The sequence below is a fragment of the Neolamprologus multifasciatus genome, chromosome 5 (assembly GCF_963576455.1).
Source record: "Neolamprologus multifasciatus chromosome 5, fNeoMul1.2, whole genome shotgun sequence".
In the NCBI taxonomy this organism is placed as follows: Eukaryota; Metazoa; Chordata; class Actinopteri; order Cichliformes; family Cichlidae; genus Neolamprologus; species Neolamprologus multifasciatus.
This window is the reverse complement of record NC_140443.1, coordinates 31,102,367-31,125,534: the sequence shown is the minus strand read 5'-3', so window position 1 is coordinate 31,125,534 and position 23,168 is coordinate 31,102,367. Positions and strand designations below refer to the sequence as shown.

Here is a 23,168-nt window from a genome sequence, read left to right as displayed (position 1 = left end):
GTAAGTGTGAGTTATCAACAGATAAATATTTCTTCTGGATTGCTGAACATGACGTGTTTTGGTCTTCTCTGTCTGTGAATTTGTTTTGACATCTAAGCATTGTTAATGCCCGTCTTAGCTTTATGACACCGAACAGAATAACATGAAAGGAGGTCTGTGGTTTTTGTTGTCTTTCATACGGCAATGAGAATATTGCTCTAAGGGTTGCGTCTGCACTGATAATAGGCATCAAAGTGTTCTCCAGGGACGTAACTTTTCTTTTTTAATTTCTCTCCTAGGCTCTTCAAATGGCTCGGCAAATACTTCTTCAGCAACAGCAGCAATCCCAGCCACAGCAACTGCAGTCTCAGCAAAATACTGGTCGCAAATCCCCCAAAGCCAACGACAAGCAGCAAAGCCTGCAGGTATTGTTGTCGTTCTCTCATATTTTAACTCAGGGTTATCTGATGGCTTGGTTATTTAACTTTGTGGTTATTCAGATAATAAAAAAAAAAATGAAGTGAACTTGTGCAACTCTTGCTAGAACACAGTGTGTGAGAAAAAGTACAGCAGTAGTCTAAGTTCACAAACAGGAAATTAATATTGGCAGTGCAACATTTGCAGTTATGTATGCTCGCGCATCATGTGTGATTTAGCGGCACACACGCTCAACCCTGTGTCATCCAGGTAGCATTGGAGGTGGTAGCACTACGTAGAAAGGGGTTCTGTGTAGAGGCCAGACACACAGAAAAATCTCATTGTGGCCGGTTGAGATCACTTGAGCTCATCCAGTATTATCTGGATTATCACTGTTTGAGATTACCGCAGTAGACAGGATTGTCTTTATTGGCTGCATTTTGTTTAGGAAGTTTGTAAGCAGGAGAAAGTGTGGAAAAGAGGCAGAGGAAAAGCTAGAAGAGAAAGAGCTCAATTCCTCCCGCTAAAGGGAGTTTGGCTTTGTTCTTTCCTTGCTCTCTTTTCATCACACTCATGCATACAGCAGAAATAAAAGAAGAGGCTAGTCTATACCTCTGGCAGCAGGAGGTGCTCTAGAGCAGACCGCAAGTGGGGTGTATGTTCCAGGCGGAGGGTTTAAAGGTGGAACAGAGAGACATGAGCACGGGGTGGGAGAATGCAAAGGTATTAAGAGGTAAAGAGGTGGTGGGACACTTATTTGAACTGCCTTTGTAATGCAAAGGAAAAAAAAAACAGCGGGAAAAAAATCGGGGGGTTTTTTGTTGGGTTTTTTTTCATCTTGCTTTTAAGATCGACAGTGCTGTATTTCTGATGCAACATTTGCCTCAGAGATGTATATCTTTGTTTGAACAAGGAGCGGTTGTTTGTGTCAGTGTGAAATTGCAAACGACTTCAGGGCATATTTGGTAATTAATACGGAGGCCCTGTTCTCTCTGTGTGTATATATATAATATTTAATACCCTTACTATCCCATTGGGGGCCCTTTTTAATGAGCTATTGTAGCAGCTAGGTCTAATGTCAGGTTGTGGAAAAGCCTCTTTGTTGTGCAGATGTCTTCGGAATAGCTCCAGAGGATGAAATATGACTGTGATGACCTTTCAGTTGTGTGCATATTTGTCAGGATTCAAATAAGTTGAAAGGATCAAACTAAACAGTTTCCCCAGCCTGCCAGGGAATTGTGCTGCAGAGGTCAACAGAGGGGACCACAACGGCAGATTCCAGCATACAGCCAGTTGTTGGTACATAGTAAAGTACTAAACCATCTCCTGCAGACAAAGACAAAATTAAAATTCTAATTTATTAATGTATACAGAGAGCTTGGCCAAGCTGTCACTCAGCTATTGAAAAGAGAGTCGGGCCCTTTCCCCCTGCCCCCCCTCTCTTACTCCCCTCTTCTGCCCAGTTCTTGTGAAGAGAGCTCAGGCTCACTGTAGTATCTAACTAACGCTGTAAATTGCCTGCTCTCTAATGTTCTATGCTACATTTTGCTGAGTTGAAACTGCCATTATGAAAAAACCACAAGTCCAGACAAGTGTTTGTTTATCTCCAAATTACATATTCTACTAATTAAACCCAGCCCAACCACTAGCAGTGCACACACAAGGTTAAGTATTCAGGCGGAGACATCACTGGGCCATTCTGTGCAAGTGTGCATTGCATTTAGTTGAACGTTTTCGGTTGGTGGCATTTCTGTTATGTTCCATATCGCAAACATTGTTTTTTTCAAACACCAGATCGTCATTTTCTCTTTTAAGAACAAACCCTGTGCTTAGAGGAGCCTCCTTCACACAGAACATTCACTATCTCCATCACACAGCCTGGATAATGATTCTCTGTTGAGCTGGACTGGGTCATCAGAAGACATGATCCAACAATTATGGGACTGTGTAGTAAGCTGACACCTCATAAAAGCACCTGATCTGCAGACGAGACTCCATTCATCTCAGTGTTCTTCCTATTAGGCACGAGGAGATGTGCAGAGAGACTTTTACTCATTTGGAGATGTGACTCACTTTCCAATTCATTCAAGTCAAAAATAATGAAGCACTGTATATATGAAACATCCAGAAAAAAAAACTGACCTGCACAGAGCACTAAAGGGAAAAAAAATATGAGTCAAACAAGCCTCAGAATCCTTGATCAGCATTAAATGGCTCTTTGGTTTTATATCTTCAGCAGGGGTGCCCCCGAAGCCCCCTCACCCCTGCACCGCCCACCCCTGCCGTTGGATAAAGATGCCTGCGCTGTATACTCAGCAGCCTAGAGGCCTTTTAATCATGCTAGATATACAAACAGCTGCTATGCATGCTGGAAAGCAGCTAAACATACTTGACTGGTCAAAAAGCCAGTAAATTACATTGACAGAATGACACATGTAATTAAAAGAATCCATGCCGCTTTTACCTTTTGCGCTTCACACCTACAGTGGCACAACGACGAGAGCCGGCAACTCCCACCCCGCTAATTACCATTATCAGTGAAATGGTAGGGTTTGACTCATTAGTTCCATGTGCATTTAATTAGAGGCAGGCTGAAATTGGATTTAACTTATTACTTTTTCATGGATCACTTTCTTGTCATCACTTCAAATTGGATTGCAGCCCCAGGTAACTAATTATGCCAGCCGCAGGATCAGGAGTGGAGAAATAGGTAATTAGGAACAACACTGTCGGACCCTCGCTGATAGTCCACCAGCACCGAGGTGGGGGGAGGGGGGGAATTGATGCTCGTTTGTGGCAATGCACACGAGACCGGCTGGTTAACTACACCTCATTCCAAGGGAACCTGTGCACGCATCCACCTACTACAGGGGATTGTGTGGCACCCGGGCAGGAGATGTTGTGTCAATATGGTGTCTATGCTCTGAGTGTAATATCCAGATTATGCTTGTTTCCCATCCAGGATTGTGTTTAAGATCAGCATTCAGTACGATGAGGTACATGGCCAGCAGCCAGTTTCCTGCGTCTACTGCTGAATGACAGCGACTGATTTCTGTCAGTCTGTGCTGATTGTAATGAGAATACATGAACGGCTGCTTTGAAGAGAGGCAGGTGCATAATGTAGCGTGTTAACAATTCAGGCTTTTAGCAGAGGTAGTTTGCTTGTGGAGAGGGAAAGTGATTGCTTTACTGAGAGCTTTGTTGTCCATATTAAAGTAAAGATCATCTTCTACCCTAAAAGTTTTTGCACTTATTGTAATTATGTGTTGGCCTTCTATTTTAAATGAGAAACACTATTCACAATTCACTGATAAATATTTCGCTGAACATTTTCATAATGTCAAAGGTGCATCACTTGTTATTCTTCAGACAGAGAAACTACAGATAATGTTTAAAAACCAGACAATTTCCTTATCTACACTATTACCAGCTGAAGCCTCGATCCTCTCTTCTTTCCCTTTTCTTTTCTCTCTTTCGTTCTCCTTTGCTCACTCTGTTTTCACACCATAGTGTACAGCCTTGCGGAGGGCATCTCCAGGTCAAAAGATAATGTCTTTTCAGTTTACAGGATGAAAGCCTTTTAAGTTAGAGAGCTCCCCTCCAATGCCCCTCCTCCTCCCTGCATTTGCTTTTCACATCCTTCATTTGTGGTCTGTTGGGGGGAAGCGTGATGTGACACAATCCAGGGGCCAAGCCTCTGTCTGACAGGACAGGGAGAAGCCGGCGGCTTTCCCTCCCTCTCCTACTGTTTTTGCAGTAGGCCCATGGCATTGTCCTGACACATGTATACCACAGAGCTCCAATCTGTAAGTCATTAGAGCACTAGGCCAAAGCCTGTCAGCTGGAGCTCAGCCAGTGCTGCAGGCTGATCTGAGGCAGCACTTCGAGGTGCCTCCGCAGTCTGGCCGGCCAGTGGCCCAAAGTGGCACAGCAGCGATCGCCCAGTGGCGAGGTGACAATAGGCAGGACTCTAGATTCATGTCATGGGTCGGTTATTGTGTGAAAAAAAAATCTCTGTGCATTTAGATTTAGTTTAGAGTGACATATAAATATATTTGAAGCATTTTAGACCAGAAATATGAAGAAAAAAGAAGTGCTGAGCATAGTGAGAGAAGGAATAGTCGTTGATAATGTCGTTCGTAGCCTGATTTCACGCCGCTGTTACTGAAGTGAGTCATTCTTAAGGAAGTCGTTAAACATTTTAGCAGAGATATGCCCATTCACAAGAAAGTCACTTCATAAAATCATAGCAACAACAATGCAGTGTGTTATTCAGTTAGGTGCTGTCTCAAGGTGATTCTGTAATGAAATCTCATTCTGATGTGTGCGTTGCTTTGAGGTGATAAATACTGTCAGGAAAGATCAGCACAAAGCCGGGTGGAACCCGGGGAAAAGGCCGTCTCTATGGTCGCTTGTTTAGCTTGTCATATTGTAAAAATGTATTATGTGTACTGTATATATTAGAACCAGGTTTGGGATAATCCTGTCAGAATGAAGTCATCGGTCCTGATTCCACATAGCCAAGTGGGAGGGAGGGGGGTGGTGGCGGTGGGAGCTCTCGCCCAGCCAAGTTGATGACTGTCGAATTGACTCCAGTCACAGAGCTGGGAGCCACTCTGCTGTTTGCAGGACCCTCTGTATTCATTGGAGGCCTGATGTTTCCCTTCAAGCAGTCAGCCTTCGCAACACTCCACCCCACTCAGTCATCCCCACGGATACACAAACATATACACTTCCCCTGAAATTTGTTGTATCTTTATGTCATCCTCTGGCGTTACGTCTTGATTTTAATGCTTGTCTTTTTTTTTTTGGAGTGATTCACACGCCCTTTGGAGAGCGGTAGAAGGATGGATGGGTGCACAGTCAGCCATAGCATTTATAAACGCTAACAGCTATGCAAGGTGTAGTCAAGTCAGCATCAGCTCACAATGCAGTTTCTCTTTGGGTGTCAATGCACACTTTTGACAGCTTGGCAATTCTCTTATTCCATTTTCACTTTTGGTTAAGACTCGAATAAAGTAAACTGTTACTGCTTAGACAGCAAAAGAGTGATGCAGATATACAGGTCGACACGAGGGCTTTATTTGGAGCATTTTATATTTGTGTTGGATGTTTTACAGCAGACCATAATTGGTTTATCCATATAACTACACCCAGTGTGCAGAAAAAGCCAAAGTAATGTAGTTTGTGATTAGACTCCTCTTTAGTCTTTAAAAAGCGATGACAGCAGCCACCCAAAGGCAGACAGGTTTCTACTCAAATCTGACTGATAACTAACTGTAAATTTTATGCATAGCTCATCGCCCATGATAATGCATTATTTTGGTGCATAGCAGAACCCAAATATCAAATGTCACTCAGTAACTTATTTGCAGCTTTAGGTTTACCGCAGAATCATTGTTATTGCTTATTAAAAAGAACTGGGTTTCTTTGTATTAATATGGTTTTCGTTTTAAATCAAAGATGAATCAATCGCCAAAAAAGACAAGACAAAAATTCCCCCACCTCCCTAAATCGATGTTGCTCAAACCCAAAAGTGTTTTTGTTTTGACTAAGTGAAAAACCACACTAGTGCGCTCTGGAAGCTCCGTTATATACTAGCTGGCATATCATCTCAGGAAATATTTTGCAAATACAGACTTCACATGTGCTGACTAAACAATGTGCTCCTGGTTTACTTTTAATTTAAATTAAAAGTAAATAACCAAAGCCATATATAATAGACCACGAGGAACATGGTGAGTCAGGCGTGACTTGCTGTAAGTCCTCTTTGCTCCAGGTGATAACCTCATTCGCTCAGAATGTGACTTACTCCTTCAGTAGTGTGCAGATATTTAAAGGCAGACTCGCTGTCTTTTATTTTTGATTGACTTAATAAACAGTAACAATATGCAAGAGTTTTATGCGAGAGAGGAACAAGGGTGCAGAAGTGTAGAAAAAAATAATAACACGATAAATAAAAGATGCGATCGGTTTTGGTTTGGCTCTGAATAGAAACTCTCCACCTCTTCAAAAGTTGTTTGTGCTATTGTTTTACTGCTGCAGAGATGACATAGCGCTCTCCCGTGCGGCGTCAGTGCAAGTGAGTGGGTCACCAAATAACAGTTTTTTCCCCTTAAATCAAATGTCACTTCTTTCTGAACTTTGCAAAGTGTGAAGTTTTGCTGTAGCTCGGAAAACACACTTTGTTTGATTTACAATTGTTTTTTAAAAGCTTTGTACTTTTTAAACTTTTGAAATAACATTTGAAATGGAAATAACAGGGAAAAAATATATTATGTAGGTTATATTAAATAGAGCAGCTGTTATTTATATAGGTCCCACACCTGCCCTGCTGAGTCTCTCTGCCAGTAAACAATGAAATACTCCAAACACACAGGAGGAGAGGAAAAAAAGGGTGTGTTTGTTTTCTCATGACAATGGTCCAGGTCACCAGCGCTTTTCAAGAAAAGCAATGAGAATGAATTTGTTCTCCGCTTCCACTCCATTTCCCTACTTGTCTTAATGTAGTAGCAGTAAGACACTGGTTGGCATGCCGGTGCAGCTTATTCACTGGCTGCGTTAGTGTTTTGGGAAGGCTTTGTAATTGGAGCCGAGTCGTTATCTTCAGCCATAGCTCAGGCCAGACATTAACTCATACTTTCACTCTAACTCGAGCAGGAAATGGGAGTATTTTATAATGTCATCCACTCTGTCATGAACACAATCGCTCAGTACTCTCGGTAAACTATCACAAGGGACGGGTTCAAGGCTCAAGAATATTGATGTTTCTGTGTGCACAGGAACAAAAAAAAATCCACATAGGGTGTGTATCACATCGACACATATGTGTAATTATTTTACATGGCACAGGCACAGAGGCAATGGATTAGAAAGACAGTATGTGAGAGGAGAAGCTTGAACTGTGTGTCTGCTAAATTTATCATGAGGCCTTTGGGAGCGTTGAAATGAGAACAGTGGCCTATTACTGCTAAGAAGGTGTTTTATTGAGAATACGCCGACATGCCACCCCAGGGGAGAGTGCCGGGGGAGAATAGCGTGGCCGTAGCCTAAACCACTTTTGTGCGGTGTTTTGCGTGTGCATGCGTGTAGTTGCAAGCACATGGCTGCATGTCACTCTCTTTTGTGTGAGGCGTCTTGAGGGTGTCAGATAGAAAATAAAAGCCCCTTTTCTTCCACTTAATTATTCACTATGATACGTATTGGAATTGTCACTTTTGACACTTGAGGTGTCCCAGTCAATAATTTATATAGGTCAGGCCAGCTTAGCAGAGCTCATTGTTAGTTATTAGCAGATGAGAGCAGTGGCTTGTTATGCAGGCGCTCTGTTTATTTTACCAGTGTGTTTGCGGACTGGAAATGTAATCCCATGTACATTCCTTCATCCTTGGCCAAGGGTTTATAGCTGTTTGATATGAGCTGTGTTTTAGAGCTCTGTTATTCAGCTCTGTGTTTATTGTCATGATAATTAACAAAGTGAGGTGTTAATCTTTCCTCGTGCTTTTGTCTAATTCTTTTAAGTGGGTTGCACAACTTAGTAACCCTGATTTTAATGTTGTTACAGAAGTGGGGCTGATTAAGAACTCATTCTGTTTTCTCATGTTTAGATGTGCTACAGAGTGGAATGTGATTAAATGTATATAAATATTGTTCAAGAGTAGGTGTTTTCAATTGAAAGATAAGACATATAGGTTGTCAGCAGTCAGGGCTTTCGCCCTACTGTCTCTCCCTGGGAGTTCAGTAAGATCTCCAGTAGGTGGCAGGGTCCTGTTTTCTTCTTCTGTCTTTTCCACTTGCTGAGTGCACACGGGTGTTAAAGAGTGTGATGATATCATGACAGCTAATTGCTCTCATTGGGATGGAGTTGGATGGATTGCCTGGTAGCTGGTGTAATGTTAGCTGTTAATGTAAGTGGTTTTAGCTTGTCTGAGGCCAAATTGAGGGATAAGTGTTTAAAAACTGGTTTGAATTTTTTTTTTATGCTGCTGTGGTTGATTTTATGGCTGAATACTCTCAAACTTGGTTTTGCATATTATTACTGGTTGATTCCTATAGTAAACTCTGTAAGTACAAACTATAAAAAGATTGGCATTAGTACAGAAAATACAAAGCTACCCTAATCTCATAATTATATTATTTTAGGCTAAAATAGAATTTGTTTTTCTTGGGAAATTTTAGAGGAAGAAAATAGCTACAAAGCCTTGTGAATTGTTTGTGTGCATTTAGTGTTTTCAGCATGTAAAATGAGTTGTGCCTTTGTTCCAGCACTGTAAACAATTCCATTTAGCAGAACAATAAAGACGCTGATAGCAAGGCCAGTTTTCTTTCTTTCCGCTAGATAGCTGTGTTTACTTATCTGTTGTTTAATTAAAGGGCCTCTTTTCTTTAAGTTCCCATTGTTTCAATAGCACGGCCGAGTCCCGGCAGGGGTCAAAGGGTTAACAGCCGTCAACTGTGCCTTTTTTTCTCTGCTTCTCCCTCTCTCTCTCTCTGTCTCTCTCACTCTTTTTTTTAAAGGGGCCCCCACACAAAGGCACAGTTTCACCTGCAGCCCAGCCCGCGGCTTCCTATTGTGTGGCCCCATTTGAATTGATTATGTTTAGAAGGCTGGTTGTGATTGGTGGAGAAGGGCGTGGTTGATTGGATAGTTTTGTATCTTGTCAGCCAGGGAGCAACCTTGTGCGTGCAATCTGTCTGTATCCTGAGGAAGGTTGGAGACTCCACAGCACAGCAGCGCTTGTTCTCAGCCTCTCTGCCTGCCAGCCTGCGCGCCCCTACCTCTCTCTCTCTCTTACTTACTCACACTCGCTCTCTCTCTCCCTCCCTCTCTCTCTCTTCCCCTCGCTGCTCGACTCTCCGCTCTGCTTCACTCCACACCGCGTGGCCCGGCACTCTGTTTACCCTGCCAGCTAAATGGAGTTTGTCAGGTTTGTCAATATGATTGATTTCTGTGATTTTGCCAGCTTTTGTGTATAAAAAAACTTGACAATTTAATTTGAAGAGGGAAAAGGAGAAAAGGAGTTTTATTGTCTGTCCATTGTTGACGTTCTGTCATTGTAGCTGGTTAATTTTGTCATGCTTCTTCCTATGGGAAGAGTAGTTATCCAGGGTTTACTTTGTTGTTAAGACGCTGTCAGTTTGCATGCTTGCTGTGTTAAGAGAAATATATAAAGTCATGTATGTTAGATTTATTGTCTCTAAATATGTTGCCTTTCAGAGCAAGACTGTATGGAGATGATGTCTCTGTTTGTCTGTGCTGTTAGTTGTTTACAGGAATTTGGCTTTTTACTGTAAGCTTGTGCAACAGTTTCCTCTGCCTTGCCTAACCACATACATGAAGTTTCTCACTGTCACTTTACAGTGTTTGTTTAGTTTTGTTGACTTTGCTGATAGTGAGCTAACCAGTTAAGCAGGATCTAATACTGTACACGTTCAAATTATGGAAAGTTCTAGGAAAAACAGGAGACAGGTTTGCCAGCTCTTTACTTTCATTTGTGTGTGTTTTTGTATTTTGCTGATTTTTTTTATTTTTTTTTAGAAAATACTTGTTAAGCTTCATTGTTTACATCCTTGACTTAAGGGTATGCGAGTACTTGTTTTCTCCAAATTATGTTTTGCTAGTTGTGTATTTTGTGACTTGTTCCCCAGAGTTAATGAGTGCTGGTCAGACTTTGCTTGCTCTTAGGCTATGGCCTGGACTAATCCTCAGTCTCCTCATGGTGTCACAGTGAATTAAGACAGTGGCTGGCACAGCTCTATATTTGACACCGTCACCACAAACCACGTTGGAGACACGCTGTCACTCTAAATGTCATCGCTCATGTCTTTCTGAAAAGTTAGTGTGCGAATGTTGGTGCGGGCCTATGCGTGTGTGTCGGCACTTGCAATAAAAGGATTGCAAAATATATTTAAGGGGGAAAGTTGTGGTCAATTTGCTCCATTTTTCTACTGTCAAGTTTGAGTCCTCCTTGACAGTTTTGAGGTTTTACACAGAAGACAGTTATTGACTTTCTGTTGTTTAATGACCTCAAGTATTTTTACTGCAGTCATTTAAGTAATGCGCTCATATAGCAACAGAAGAACTTGCCTTTTTGAAGTGTTTTTGTTGTATTTCTCAGCATTTCTGAAACTTTTTCCCCCCTTTGGTACAGTCTTTCAGCTCTCACAGCTAAGAAAGTGGACAGGAGGAGAGATGGAGCAGATTATCAGATAGTTGAGAAGCAGGACAGCGAAGCCTAAACAGGGCAGTGTTCGCCGTAATGTTGTGCAGCTGTGCAGCCGAGACTCGCAGTTTGGGAGAGCTGGAGTGCGAGCTGATTGGGTTGACAGTTTGTAATCAAAGTTGATTTATTGTTCATTAGTAGTGCATTAGCCCTTTCAGGCTGGGGCGTTATTTGTGCAGTGGCCTGTCAAGGCGAGGGGCTGCCAGCACCTGTCATTTCTAAACCATGACATAGGCAACCAGATATTAGCTGTGTACCCGGAGAGGGGGGCACACGGGGGTAGCCTGCAGAGCCCCACGGCTCACTGGGATATCCTTTACAGGGACGGTCTTTGCTTTGTACTGGAGCAGGCAGGCAAGACAGAGAGGAGAGACGGGGGAATAGTTTAGCAGTGATATAGTGAGCCACCAGCTGCTCTCTGCTGTTATTCTCTGGCTTTCCCGACTAAAACATGTTTTTACTTGAAAAAGGCTTGCAATCGTTTTTCCTTTTTTTTTCTTCTTTTTTTTTTTCCATTGCTATTTGGAGAATGTGCATCTCTGTTTCAAACGGGAAGATTAACATTACACTTGAGATGCCATGTGTTTCAAAAGGTTGAGATGGTAGGATAATGATGAGATTACATGGTGTAGTGTGTTTTATGGCAGAAGGTCTTTTTAACCATTCATCTAAGTCCCAGCCTATATATTTCTAAAGTATTAAAGGGAGCCTATTGTCATGTTGCACCTAGAAATTAAGGGTGGATTATTGGGACTGAAACACTTCTTTTTCTCTCTCCATATACTGGTTTTTACTTAATTTCAAAAACATGCTGCTGTCAGTGTAAATTTATTTCAATATAATTTATATAATTTAATTATTTGTCTGTTCACTTAAAAACAGCATTAAGAGTGTCAAGAAGCAACATAATTTGTGTCCCTCTTGTCTGCCGTCATGGAAACAAGGATTAGCTTTGCCTTGCTGGTGTGCAGAGAATAGAAACAATCTGTACGAGGATGTGTCAGCCATTGTCTTTTGACTACACTTTCATTTGAAAGGGATTTCAGAGGCTGTGATCTTAATTAAATCTCAACTGACTCGAATAATGCATCTGAAAACACGCAGCGTTGCGTAACCGTGTAAAGCTGGTGAACTAAAGATCACGGGCGCACAGTTTATATGAACAGCGATCGTAAGATGTTTCCGGGAAAGGTGCAAACATCGAACAGTTGTGTGTAGGACATCACTCACCGAGAATTTGTAAGCTTGGTTTCAGAACTCAAAATACCTTGTAAAATACATACTTGGAGGTGTGGCTTGAAAAGGTCAGAAAGAATGACAGGACAGTGAGTCACACACCAAAATGTATGATACACTCCTTTCTTTTAATTTTTTTGTAAGCAAAAGAAACAAAGAATTGTATCAGAATTATTTGAACCACCTTTAATATAATATTTTAACACAATTTTCATTTTTTTATAAAATCTAAATCACTTCTTTTTTTTTTAATACAAAAGTGAACATTTTAAATACCAAAGTGTGATCGTGATGCGGCACAAGTGTGTGCGTTTGAGGGGGAAGAGGGAGGGCGACCTATGTGCGCTCCCTCAGCGGTGGTCACCTGCAGTGGCGGCTCCCTCCAGTGTGGGAAACGGCGTCCAGGTTGCAGCTCGGCTGTTATTGCTGGGGCGAGAGCTCGCTCACGTTGCCGTGCAGTTTGTTTGTTTAAACCCGATGCTGGGTCGAGCTCCGGCGAAAACCTGTTTGTTTGTAGTCGTCGAGTTAATTAAAACGCAATCTTAACTTTTGTTTTTACAGTTGTTGCAAATAATTTGAGTCTCGCTCCCCCTCACACATCTCCGCCCCGAACTCAGAATATATAGTGCATGGTAAATGTGGCTGTGATTATCCTGTTTATCTGAGCTGTAAATATTTTTAAAACAGCTTGATTGTGGATGACAAGAAAGGAATTATGGTGGTCTAACATATGTTGGGATTATTTAGTACTTGTGTCCTACTTTTTACATTTAAATTCTGCTGCATAATTTACATTGTGTTGTTTTCCCAATAATGACAACCACAAACAAAATATAAATCAAGATATTATGATTATTACTATTAGTATTATTATTATTACAATAATCATTATTATTATTGTTGTTGTTACAATTATTATTAGGGGGAAAGGTTATTGGTGTGAATCTATTTTTTAGGGGAAATTCTCTCCACTCCAAAGATTTCAATCAACCTGAATGGGTAATGTGGAATTAGTCTTTCCAGTCTTGTCGACGACTAATTATGTTCACACATCACTTAAGTACAATAGCTCCCGTGAAATCCTCATTTCGGCGACATTTTCATGCAGGAGATCATAGTCGGGATGGGAAGTCGTTTCCTTGCGCCACAGCAGGCCAAGGTAAAACAACAGCATCAAACGGACGAGGGCTTTTTTACTTCTCCATTCCATTTGATGCCCCCACAAGACAACATGACCCCAGGGAATACAAATGAAAATTTGATAATTCGCTCTGCTTTTCTTTCTTTCTCCCCCTTTTTTTCTGCGTCTTCGTATCTTTCAGTGAAACGTCTTTGTCGGGCTCACTGACATTCACCTCCTCGTCCCTCATTGCTGCTCCTCTTAATTGCCTTAGTGTGAAAAAAGGCGCTATCGTGCAGCCTCGTTCACCTTACTCCTCTTCGCCGTGCTTTGACCTCTGACTTGTGATAGGAGGGGGATCTTCATTAACTCTGAATCAGTGACTCTAAAATGTTTTCAGATCTGGGGTGTGTTCCCTCATTAGATTATCGCATTTTGCACTCTTCTCTTGTTAGTTTCTCACAGACAGACGTCGTCCCACCGTAGGTGTCCCTTTATGACAAATGTTTCCTGTACTGTGGCTGGCGCTTTTTCAGAAGTGGTGCAGTAAACAAGAGGAATATTTTAATAAATTTTTTGTTTTTTCAAATTGAGGAAAACACTTTTTTTTTTAAATAATTTTATCATGTTAAGTATTAACATTTAAATTCCTTTTTAAATGTTTTTTTATGGTATGACATTTTTATACTCAATGTGCAGTGCATGTTTCTTTTTGTGCATGTGGAAAATGTGGTTTTGCTCTTCATATACAATGTATTTTAGGCTGCACGTGTGCCTGTATGTACTTGTGGCAGTTAACATGCCACAGTTCTGTGCATGGGTGTGTGTTTGTCTGCATCTGTGTGTTTGGCCAGCAGGCCTGTGCTGGTACAGTATATTGCCTCCAGTCACTCTGCAGCTGTGTGAGAATGTTCCAGGTTTGAATGTTTATGTATGGGAGGCACCTGGAGAGCACCACACCTTCATGAAATTCATAAACGTCAGCTATTTCTGGCATCCTCAGAATGTCCTCTTTTTCACACTCTCATATTGGTGGAGTAGATTAGAGCTGGGCTCAGTGGATCCCTCCAGTTATTAGCCCAGTACGGGTCTCCTTTTAGACTATCTTTAGATGGTGATATATTTTTGTGGATCATTTGGAGTCATGATGTTATCCAAGAGATAAGGGAGTGCACCATATGGGAGTGCTCTAAATGGCGACTGGCGTCCTGTGTTTGCGTTAAATGGGCAAGATACAGCGGCCAAGGCAATATTTTTCAGTTAAAGTGCTCCTCCCGCCCTTCCACTCAATAGGACCCAGTCTTAGGCAGATTTTCACTCCTTCAGCACAGGATTAAATGGTAGTAGTTACATTGATCAATAGGTTAAGAAGCATACAATCCCTCTTGCTGCTAATGACCTCAGTAGTAATGGGTAATAAAATGGGGGTCTGTAATAGCCTCTTGCTGGGGCTGTTCACGGAGGAGGCTGCTCTAACTGTAGTTACTGAGAGCCAGATGCTCTTGACAAGGCGAAGTGTGAAACCGTGATGAGATACACACCTCAGGTGTAAAGAATTAAGACAGTTACACTGAAGGAAATCTCTGTGTAATTTGTAATGAAATCGGCAGTTATTGAGATCTGGTTAAGTGTATAAAACCTCTGTGTTAACTCGAAGTTTGCTCTCCCCTTTTCCACATCACACTGTGTAATATGGCATGACAAAATGATTATACATTTGAAAAGAAGACAAAATTTGCAGCCTTTACACGCTGGTAAAAAATAGAGCGTGACTAATATGGAGTAGATTTTTAACGCATGTAGTAAAAGTGAAGTTTGTGGAGAAAAAAAAAGGGGGGGCATTTTTATTTATCCTCTTTTGGAGGGGGTGAACGCCACATTTCGACGTGCACTGCATATCACATCATGTACGGGTTTGCATGTCAGCAAGACCAGGCTGCTTGGTTGACCTTCAGAATAGTTCATCAAAATTAGTGATGCCCAGAAAAAAGGACTTCGCTGGATAATGACTGTGAAATTAGGAAATGGGAGGCCGAGGCTATGCAAATGACAGGACAAGTCATGTGCAAAAGTCAAGATGAACTGCATATTAAGACATAATACAGGGGGGAATTAATATTGCATTTTCCTCCTCGCACCCCTTGCGCCTCCTGCTGAAAATAAGAAATGTGAAGTGTGTGTTGGTCCTGGGTGGGGTTGACCCTCCTTCATTCTCTTGGGTTTGGAAGAACATATCCCAGTGTAGTCTGGCACGGCTCAATAAAGTTAACAGAGAGCATCAAAGCTGCTCCGTTCTGTTTGACATCACTGCCCTTTCCTCTGCATTTTCACTACAAGCTGTTCATTATGGCAGTGCTTTGTTTTTGTTTTATGCTACAATGGGGAGAGTGAATAAGGTGATATGGATGCAGGGCGTGTGTCAAGAAAAGCCCCTTCGTTACTGGACGAGATTTTAAACAGCTAAATTGCATTCAGAAAAGCATGAAAAATTCAGAGGGGTGTCATTAGCTTTAAGGTGACCACACAATTTGGGTAACCTTGGTGAAGACAGTCTGTCACCGGTTATGTCTGCTCTATCAGCTGCTGACATCAGCCTGAAAGAGTACATTTTAATACTCGCTTATGCACACACAGATACTAATGTATTCGTGCACAAAAAGAACCACAGCCGCAACATGTTAACAACTGCAAAGACGGCGCAGTATACAAGCATATCTCCATCGCTGTTTGTCATCCAAATGTCAGGGAAAGGAGCTTTTAATGGTATTGCACATCATAGCAGTGAGTGGCAGCATCCAGACACACTCCAAGTCCCCTATGTCGCTGGAGCAATTAAGGCACCCTGACAACTGTGGGGGCTCTTTCGGTGTCACAACAAATCACTTGTTTTGAGGAGTCATGCACTCACACCTTTCTGCAGGGAGTTAGTTAGGGGCCCGTGTGTTCTTCACCATGGCTCCTCCTCCAGGCGCTCTATATCTTCACAATAATAGATCGCTGTTGACAGCATCTCTAATGAAATGTTCTCACATGACATGTCGTGCATGCGCGACAAGCGAACCACAGCATTTTTGGAGGCAATCTTTCACGTCTTCAGGTATGACACATTTGCCGCGTCGTGCAAACGGCGATGCTTATTGGAGCTTCGCTGTTTGTAAATGCAGATCATATCGGGTTTCGTGGAGGGGTATGTGCGAGAGAGGGGAAGGTGGAAGGATGGAAGTCGGGGTGGACGTGTTGACCCACGCCTGGCTCTCTTGTGTCCTTTAGCCTGTCTCAGTCTGGTGTGGTGTCATAATGGTTAGAGGGGCGAAATGTGTGTGTTAGATGTTTGCTGGAGGTCATGTGCAGATTGCAACACTTCAAGATGACACTTGAGATGAATTCCTAGAATGCATCAATGCCTGTTGTAGTCTATTATGTTTGTCTAATGTATGTCTTTATTTGTTGTTGAGCTACATTTTTTTACCCTACCTTGCTTGTAGGCTGTAGCACATGTGACAGTAAACAAGAAGGAGCCAGTGTTGAGGATGGATTGCTTTTTGCTTCCTGCACTAATTAACAGCTATCTGCTTGTTGTGTGTGCAGGTTCCAGTGTCAGTGGCTATGATGACACCTCAAGTGATAACTCCACAGCAAATGCAGCAGATTCTTCAGCAACAAGTCCTGAGCCCTCAGCAGCTCCAGGTTCTTCTCCAGCAGCAGCAGGCCCTCATGTTACAGCAGGTAACGTACATTCATGCTACCAGTAATCTTCTTCAGACGGGGCCATCAAGTTTCAGATGGTGAATGTCTCAGCTTGAAATGAAAATCTTCTTATGCATAGACCATGTTTCACAAAGATAAATTCACTTTGAACTGCTATTCTCCTTTCTTTTCTAAGCCTCAAAGACAGCATCCCTCAAAGTGTTGAAAATTCTCACAAAATCCACTGCCAGGTTTGCATGACTGATAGACTTTGCTTCATATGTCACCCTCCCGTCTCTTCTGCAGCAGCAACTCCAAGAATTCTACAAGAAGCAGCAGGAACAACTCCACCTCCAGCTCCTCCAGCAGCAGCAGCAGCAGCAACATGCAGGCAGCAAGCAGAGTAAAGAGGTAAGCTGACATCACCCCAGCCGCCTGCCATTACCAAACATTGGCCAGACAGAGTACGGAAAGCATGCGTGCTCCCTCCCTCAACTCCATCTGCTTTCAGCCTGTGGTTAAAGCAGAGACGGGGGGAGAATCAAGTGCACTCATGCTTCTGATTAGCATGTCAGACTGGCTGGATAAATGGTAACAACTGACTTATACTGTGCTAAGAATCCAGTGTCTCTTTTTTGGACCTGTCTCCACATTAAATGTATAATATGTTACAGAAAAGACTCAGGCCATTGTTGTAGTTTTTTTTTTCTAGTAAACAAGTGTCCTAAGCAACAAAGAGATGACCGTTCCTCTGAGCCTTGTGTAGGACATAATGAAAGGCAGAAGGGAGAAAGGCAGAAACACAGAGCATATAAATCTGAGAGGCTTTTCTCGGTAATTAACATGGAAATGGCAGAGGAAAAGAAGGCATGTAATTGTGAGATATCAGTGCAGAGAGCGCTTCCAGCTTTGTTGCCCATGTTGAGTTTTTTTTTTTCACCATTTTTCTTTCTTGCTTTTTCTCCTTCGCAGTAGTGCAGCGAGGCTTGCTCATAGGCAGCGGCTTAATGCGTGTTAATGACAGGCGGATACAGGCATCACTGTGGACGAAGCAAATTACTATTGTGCGGTCAGAAGAAGTTCAAAGACGATCTGGGAATTTTCACTCTTGTCCCCGTTGAGTTCCAATGTTTGGAGAGTAAAGGAAACACAGAAAATTAAGCCCGACGTTAAAAGCGGACCCACGCTCATCCACGCATGCTCACTCCCGCACACGTCCGCGTGCTGTCGAAGCACCCAACTTCAAAGTCGTAGCTCCCTAATTAATGAACTGGGGGCTTCAGTTTGGACAAGTTGTGGCGTGATGCTCCCATAAATCAACATGACAGCAGAGCTCCTCGGCCTCAGATAGGGCCTGTCACCAAGTCGCATCTGATGTAAACACTAGAGGAGCAAGGGAGAAAGAGAGGGGGAGGCGAGGGGGGCAGACAAGGAGGTGCAATTGATCAGTTGAATGGAGCATGAGAATAAAAGAAAAAACTACTTTTGAAGCATATTATGTATGATCACAGGAAATGGATGCAGCCTCGAGAGGCTCTCCCCTTCTGCCGATGTTTTCTTTCTCTTCCCCATCGCGCTCTCTCTCTCTCTCTCTCTCGCTTTCAGTCGCATTTCTAGCAGCCATCAAAAGACAGAATAAGAATTATGCAGTGAATCCCCTGTGGCTGCCAGACAATAACCCCCTGTTGTTGCTTTGTGCCTCTTTTATTTTAAAGACATCAAAATTTAGTTTTTCAAAGATCTTTAACTTTATATTTGAAGCTTGACAATAAAGGGCTGCCACTGCCACTCTTTATCATTTGTCAGGGACTGTATTTTTCTCTCCCTCGTGCCACTTCTTGTTAACCTCTTATTTGGTCTATTGGGTCTGGGGGTTTTTAATGTGTCTGCATGCTGAGAGTGCACAGGAGCCGCTGTCAGCTGATGGGACTAGAGGAAAAATATGAAGGGGAGAGAGTTAAATTCATTTGCAGCACTCCATTTTCTTTCTTCCTTTTTTTCCTCAAAAGCCACCCCTCTATTTATTTAGCCTATTTACTTAGCGTTTTGATGAAAGACATTGTTAAACCCCCCTCCCCCTCCCATAGCACTATTATCTTTATCTGTCAGGGAGGAGCTGCTGAACAGAGAAAAACTCAAGACAAGAGAAACTTCTCTCACACGGATGAAAGGAGAAAAAGAGCCAACCATCGTTTATAAACAGAACACATCAGAGAGGATCACAGGCCACCTGCATCCTGAATGTGATCTTTATCGCGTCGCTCTTTTTTTCTCTGTCTCACTTTCTTCCCTCACATTTTGGGTTAGATCACACATGAGCCTGAGACTGAATGTAGTTACTCTTCAATTATGACCCTCCGTTACCACTGACAAAGTGCCTTCTTCCTCTGATTGATCCAATGAGACGACACCGCTTGCTGTAATGGGCCAGCGCTGCCCAGAGCGTTATTTTTAGTCAGCCAACGCAGAAGCAGCAGGCTGGGTGCAGGGCAGGAGGGAGGTAGAGGAAGAGAAAGGAAGGCCACTCGACCCTTTTGATAAGCCCGGCAGGGGTGGGCGGAGGGAACCCGTTTTATCTGGCTGTTTCAGTGGTTTCAGAGCCGCCAGCCAGTGACCTGACTGCCGCATTGCACTGAGACCCTTTTGTATGCACTCAATTGTGAGAAGTAAACAAAGTGGTGTATCCTGTGTTTGGTAAAAGGGTGCGGTGCACGGCTTGGCAGCCACAGCGCTGCTTTTAGTGCCCCTACCTCTCCTTCCACCCGCTTGACAAACTGGTCTTGTATACTCATAAACAGACCTAGTGTCCTGTTGGGTCTCAGACGTGTTTGTTATGTCCTTAACTGTTAGAAAATAGAGAAGGTGTACAGCTAGGTCCTGTTGAATCAGCAACAACACTTTGTTGAGCTGACTGTGGATTATTAAGAACGTCGGCTGATGAACGGGTTAAAAGTCATCTCTGTGTCGCTGTTATCTAAATTCCATCTCTCATTTGTTTTGACTCATGGCGGATTGGGGATATTAGCAAATTTCCTTCTATTTATTATTCTGACTTTGTCTTTTTCCTTTCCATTTTCTCCTGTGCCCTTATTTCACTTTTTCATCCCATCAAAGTTCACGTTTCACTTTTCAGAGCCAGATTTTTTTTTTTATCTCCCTGACTTTAAAATCAAGTGAAGACGCGCGACTGTTTCATTAACTGTTTCTTCACGAAGCGGTCTTAACACGAACAAAACAGCTATCACATAGACCGTCCACAGCATGCGATTGAACGCAGCTTGCCGCGCTGGTTGGGGGAAGGCTGAATCCCTGAGCTCAGCGCCATGCCTGGGAGAGTTGTGAGAGTTGCTAGGGTGGTTATTAAGCACTTTGATTTAGTCACACGTTGTTTGCTGAATTATGAATGGCTGTAATTAAATTCCTGTGGCTCTTATTATGAATGATTAACTATGTTGTTTCATTGTTTGTCATTTGCCTTGCGACTCCTCGTTAATTAAGAGAGAGAGAGATGTATAGCGTACCTGTCTTAAGTGGGCTCTGAGAAAACCAAACTAAAGGCAAAAATAAAAAAAGGAAAATTAGGCTTGGTGGTAGCACGCGTTAAATCCATTAACCTTGTTTTTTATGAATGAACATGTTGTTCTAAAGTGCTTCATTTTACAACCCTAACTGTGAACTCTCACCTTGATGTTAAAATGGTTTTCTTAAATGGTGCATGCAAAGGAACCTGAAATTCAAATGTCTGTGTTTGCACTGGCTGTTGTGCTTTTACATACGGTTTGTATGTGTTTGCTGATGGTGTGCCTCTTTGTGTCTCTGTGTGCCTCCAGCAGCAGGTGTCAGCACAGCAGTTGGCTTTCCAGCAGCAGCTCCTGCAGGTCCAGCAGGTCCAGCAGCAGCACCTGCTCAACCTTCAGAGGCAAGGACTGCTCAGCATCCAGCCTGGACAGACTGGCCTGCCACTGCACTCCCTCACTCAGGGTTAGTACCTCATATGTGACTGCAGCACAGCAATCTTCCTGTCCACCAGCTTTAACATTTTATCCACAATGAAGCAGTGATGATGACCTGTCCTGTGGCTGTGTGTAAAGCACAGCAACTGAAGAAGACTTGAATCACTATAAAAACACATATTTTAAAGCCTTTAATTTGGGGGCTAGGTTTAGGTGGAATAAAATGTAGATTTTTCCATATTGAAATAGTCCTATTAATATAAATGCTTCACTCTAAAAATAGATATTTTCTTCCTGTGGATCAGCTATGTCACTCCAACAACAAAGATATATGTCTGGAGTTTAAGTTTGATCTTGCACGTCTTTCTTCAGGTTCTCTAAACAGGACTATCCTGTCTGCACCTTTTGTATTGCTCAACCAGTTTCTCTATAACCTTGTTTATGTTATTGTTACAGGAAATGTTCTATTGTCTTAGATAGTGAGAGTTGGCAATGAAACCGATGCCTATTATTTTGTATTTGATATTCTTACCTACTTGCTTGATCTTGTCATGCCTGAGCTGCTTAGTTATGTGTTGTACTTGAAAAATTACACAAATAAACTCTTTAAAAAACACTTAACAACACCAGCTGAACACAAACACACGGAATGGGCTTAGAGCTCGACCAAGAATGTAACACTAGAAGTATCTAACCACATACTGACTCGACGTCCACTGTATATCTTCAGCGATCAGTTCTTCCCTTTACTAAATGGGATCTAACTCCTTTACACCAAAACATGTTTGCTGCACGATTTCAGTTTCGCTGAACTAACTCAAGTAACACATCCCACTGCTCAGAAGCAGAGATCCACACTTTGTCCTTCAGCTCATTGTCCTGTTCCTGTGATTGGCATTCTGGTGTCAGTCTCCTTTAGCCTGGAGGAAGACTGGATCTATTGTTCAGAAACCACCAGTGAACTTGTCACTGTAAAAGCGCCTGTAACCCGATAGGAAGTCAATACTTGCTGTTTGGCCAGGAAGTTTATTTCTTCATTTATTCCTTAATGTTATGTTAAGGAGCGGTCCCCCTGTGACAAAGACGCCATCATAAGGGTTTTAGAACATGACATTGACTATTCATTCACAGCTAAGACAAACAGTTTTGAAATAATAAGATAAAAATGGGAGGGGATGGGAGAGTGCTTAGGTAATAGGCAAACACAAACATGGTTTGTACAGTGCTGTTATTGTTTGGACTGGGTATGGAATAACTCATGCGCTCATAGACAATCGCCGTGGGCACAGGCGTGGAGCACTGCTGTGTTCTGTGTTGTGCTTTGCTGAATTGCTCTGTGGCAGATGTCTGGCAAACACTCACACACCCCTTGAGTAAAGCATTGTGTGAGTGATATGGCTAGGCACTGAACTTTTGATAGATTTCACAACAGGCTCAGAACATCCTGTTTATTTTGTGTCATCATCACATACCTCTGAGGCATCTCATCTTATCAGAGAGCGGGGGAACTAAGTTTATGTCCTTTATATGCTACCTTTTCAGTTTTCGCTTATGCTTTGTTGGGGCTACGTGGTACTGAAATAGTGATTTCAGTCACGTGTCACAGACGCCATATAAAATGACAGAATTTATGTTCTAAGAGAAAATCTGACTTTTAACTCCGTGCAAATATATTTTCATGCCGAACGGCAGATTAAAATAAATTACACTCGTAGTTAAAGGGAACATTTAACTAGGCTATTGTTCGCATAAACATCGAAATAAGGAACTGAATCTTCCCACATACAATTAGCGGTCTGTTTCACTTTTGTTACAACCAGTCAAACCTGGTTAGTTTGCCCTCGTGGTTAACTCTGTGTCTGCGACAGCTGTTACAACACTTAGGCTCGTGCTCCAGGCCCCCAGTTTGTCTTCTTATTCTACACATTTTCTGCTTGACTGTTTGAAGTTATTGATGACCTTTCTGTTTTCCACATCACTAAACTCTTTCACGCATCAGCGGGCCAGGCCTATGGTACTCAGATCCAATCTGCAATATTCAGCTAGCACTGCATCGGAAGCAGTGAGTTGATCTTCTCTGTTTGGGTCCCAGTGATTATGGATTCAAACTTGGGGGCAGTAAATTGCGGTGACTTTCTAACTGATGATTTTTATTTCTTTCATTTAAACATGAAGATATCAATATAATTATTTTAAAATCCCATTATTATAGCAGACGGTCTTCTGTCTCCATTTTTCATGTACAGAGAGAATGAAAAAGCTAAAGGTTAGCAAATAATAGGCCACTGAAACAGAATAATTAAAGAAAGTGTTCTTTTGGGTACTGCAGCGCAGTTTAAACCTCAGTCATATATCACTCTTCTGTCTGGTACAGTACATTGTTGGCTGAGACAGATTACAGTCATTGTTCTGGACTGAAGGAATGCATCTGAATTAGCTTTTCAAAAAATTGATAGCACTAATTAAGTATAAACTTGTAGATAGCACTTTTGAGTGAAAAACAATTTCTCACATTATCTTGAGCGTAATTTGTTTCTCTTGTCGTAAATTCTT

The 23,168-nt window shown here is 42.2% G+C and overlaps 1 protein-coding gene across 26 annotated transcripts in view; it reads left to right on the top strand.

Moving 5' to 3' along the window:
• The window catches only part of foxp1b (forkhead box P1b), a 144,587-nt gene that overhangs the window by 94,622 nt on the left and 26,797 nt on the right, over window positions 1–23,168 (top strand). For 22 of the 26 annotated variants that reach the window (XM_085160966.1, XM_085160960.1, XM_085160978.1 and 19 more), the window contains 4 exons: window positions 279–404; window positions 16,564–16,701; window positions 16,969–17,073; window positions 20,493–20,643. In XM_085160966.1, the coding sequence (XP_085017092.1) occupies window positions 279–404; window positions 16,564–16,701; window positions 16,969–17,073; window positions 20,493–20,643 (520 nt within the window). The other 4 variants (XM_085160974.1, XM_085160972.1, XM_085160971.1 and 1 more) reach the window with 4 other exon arrangements.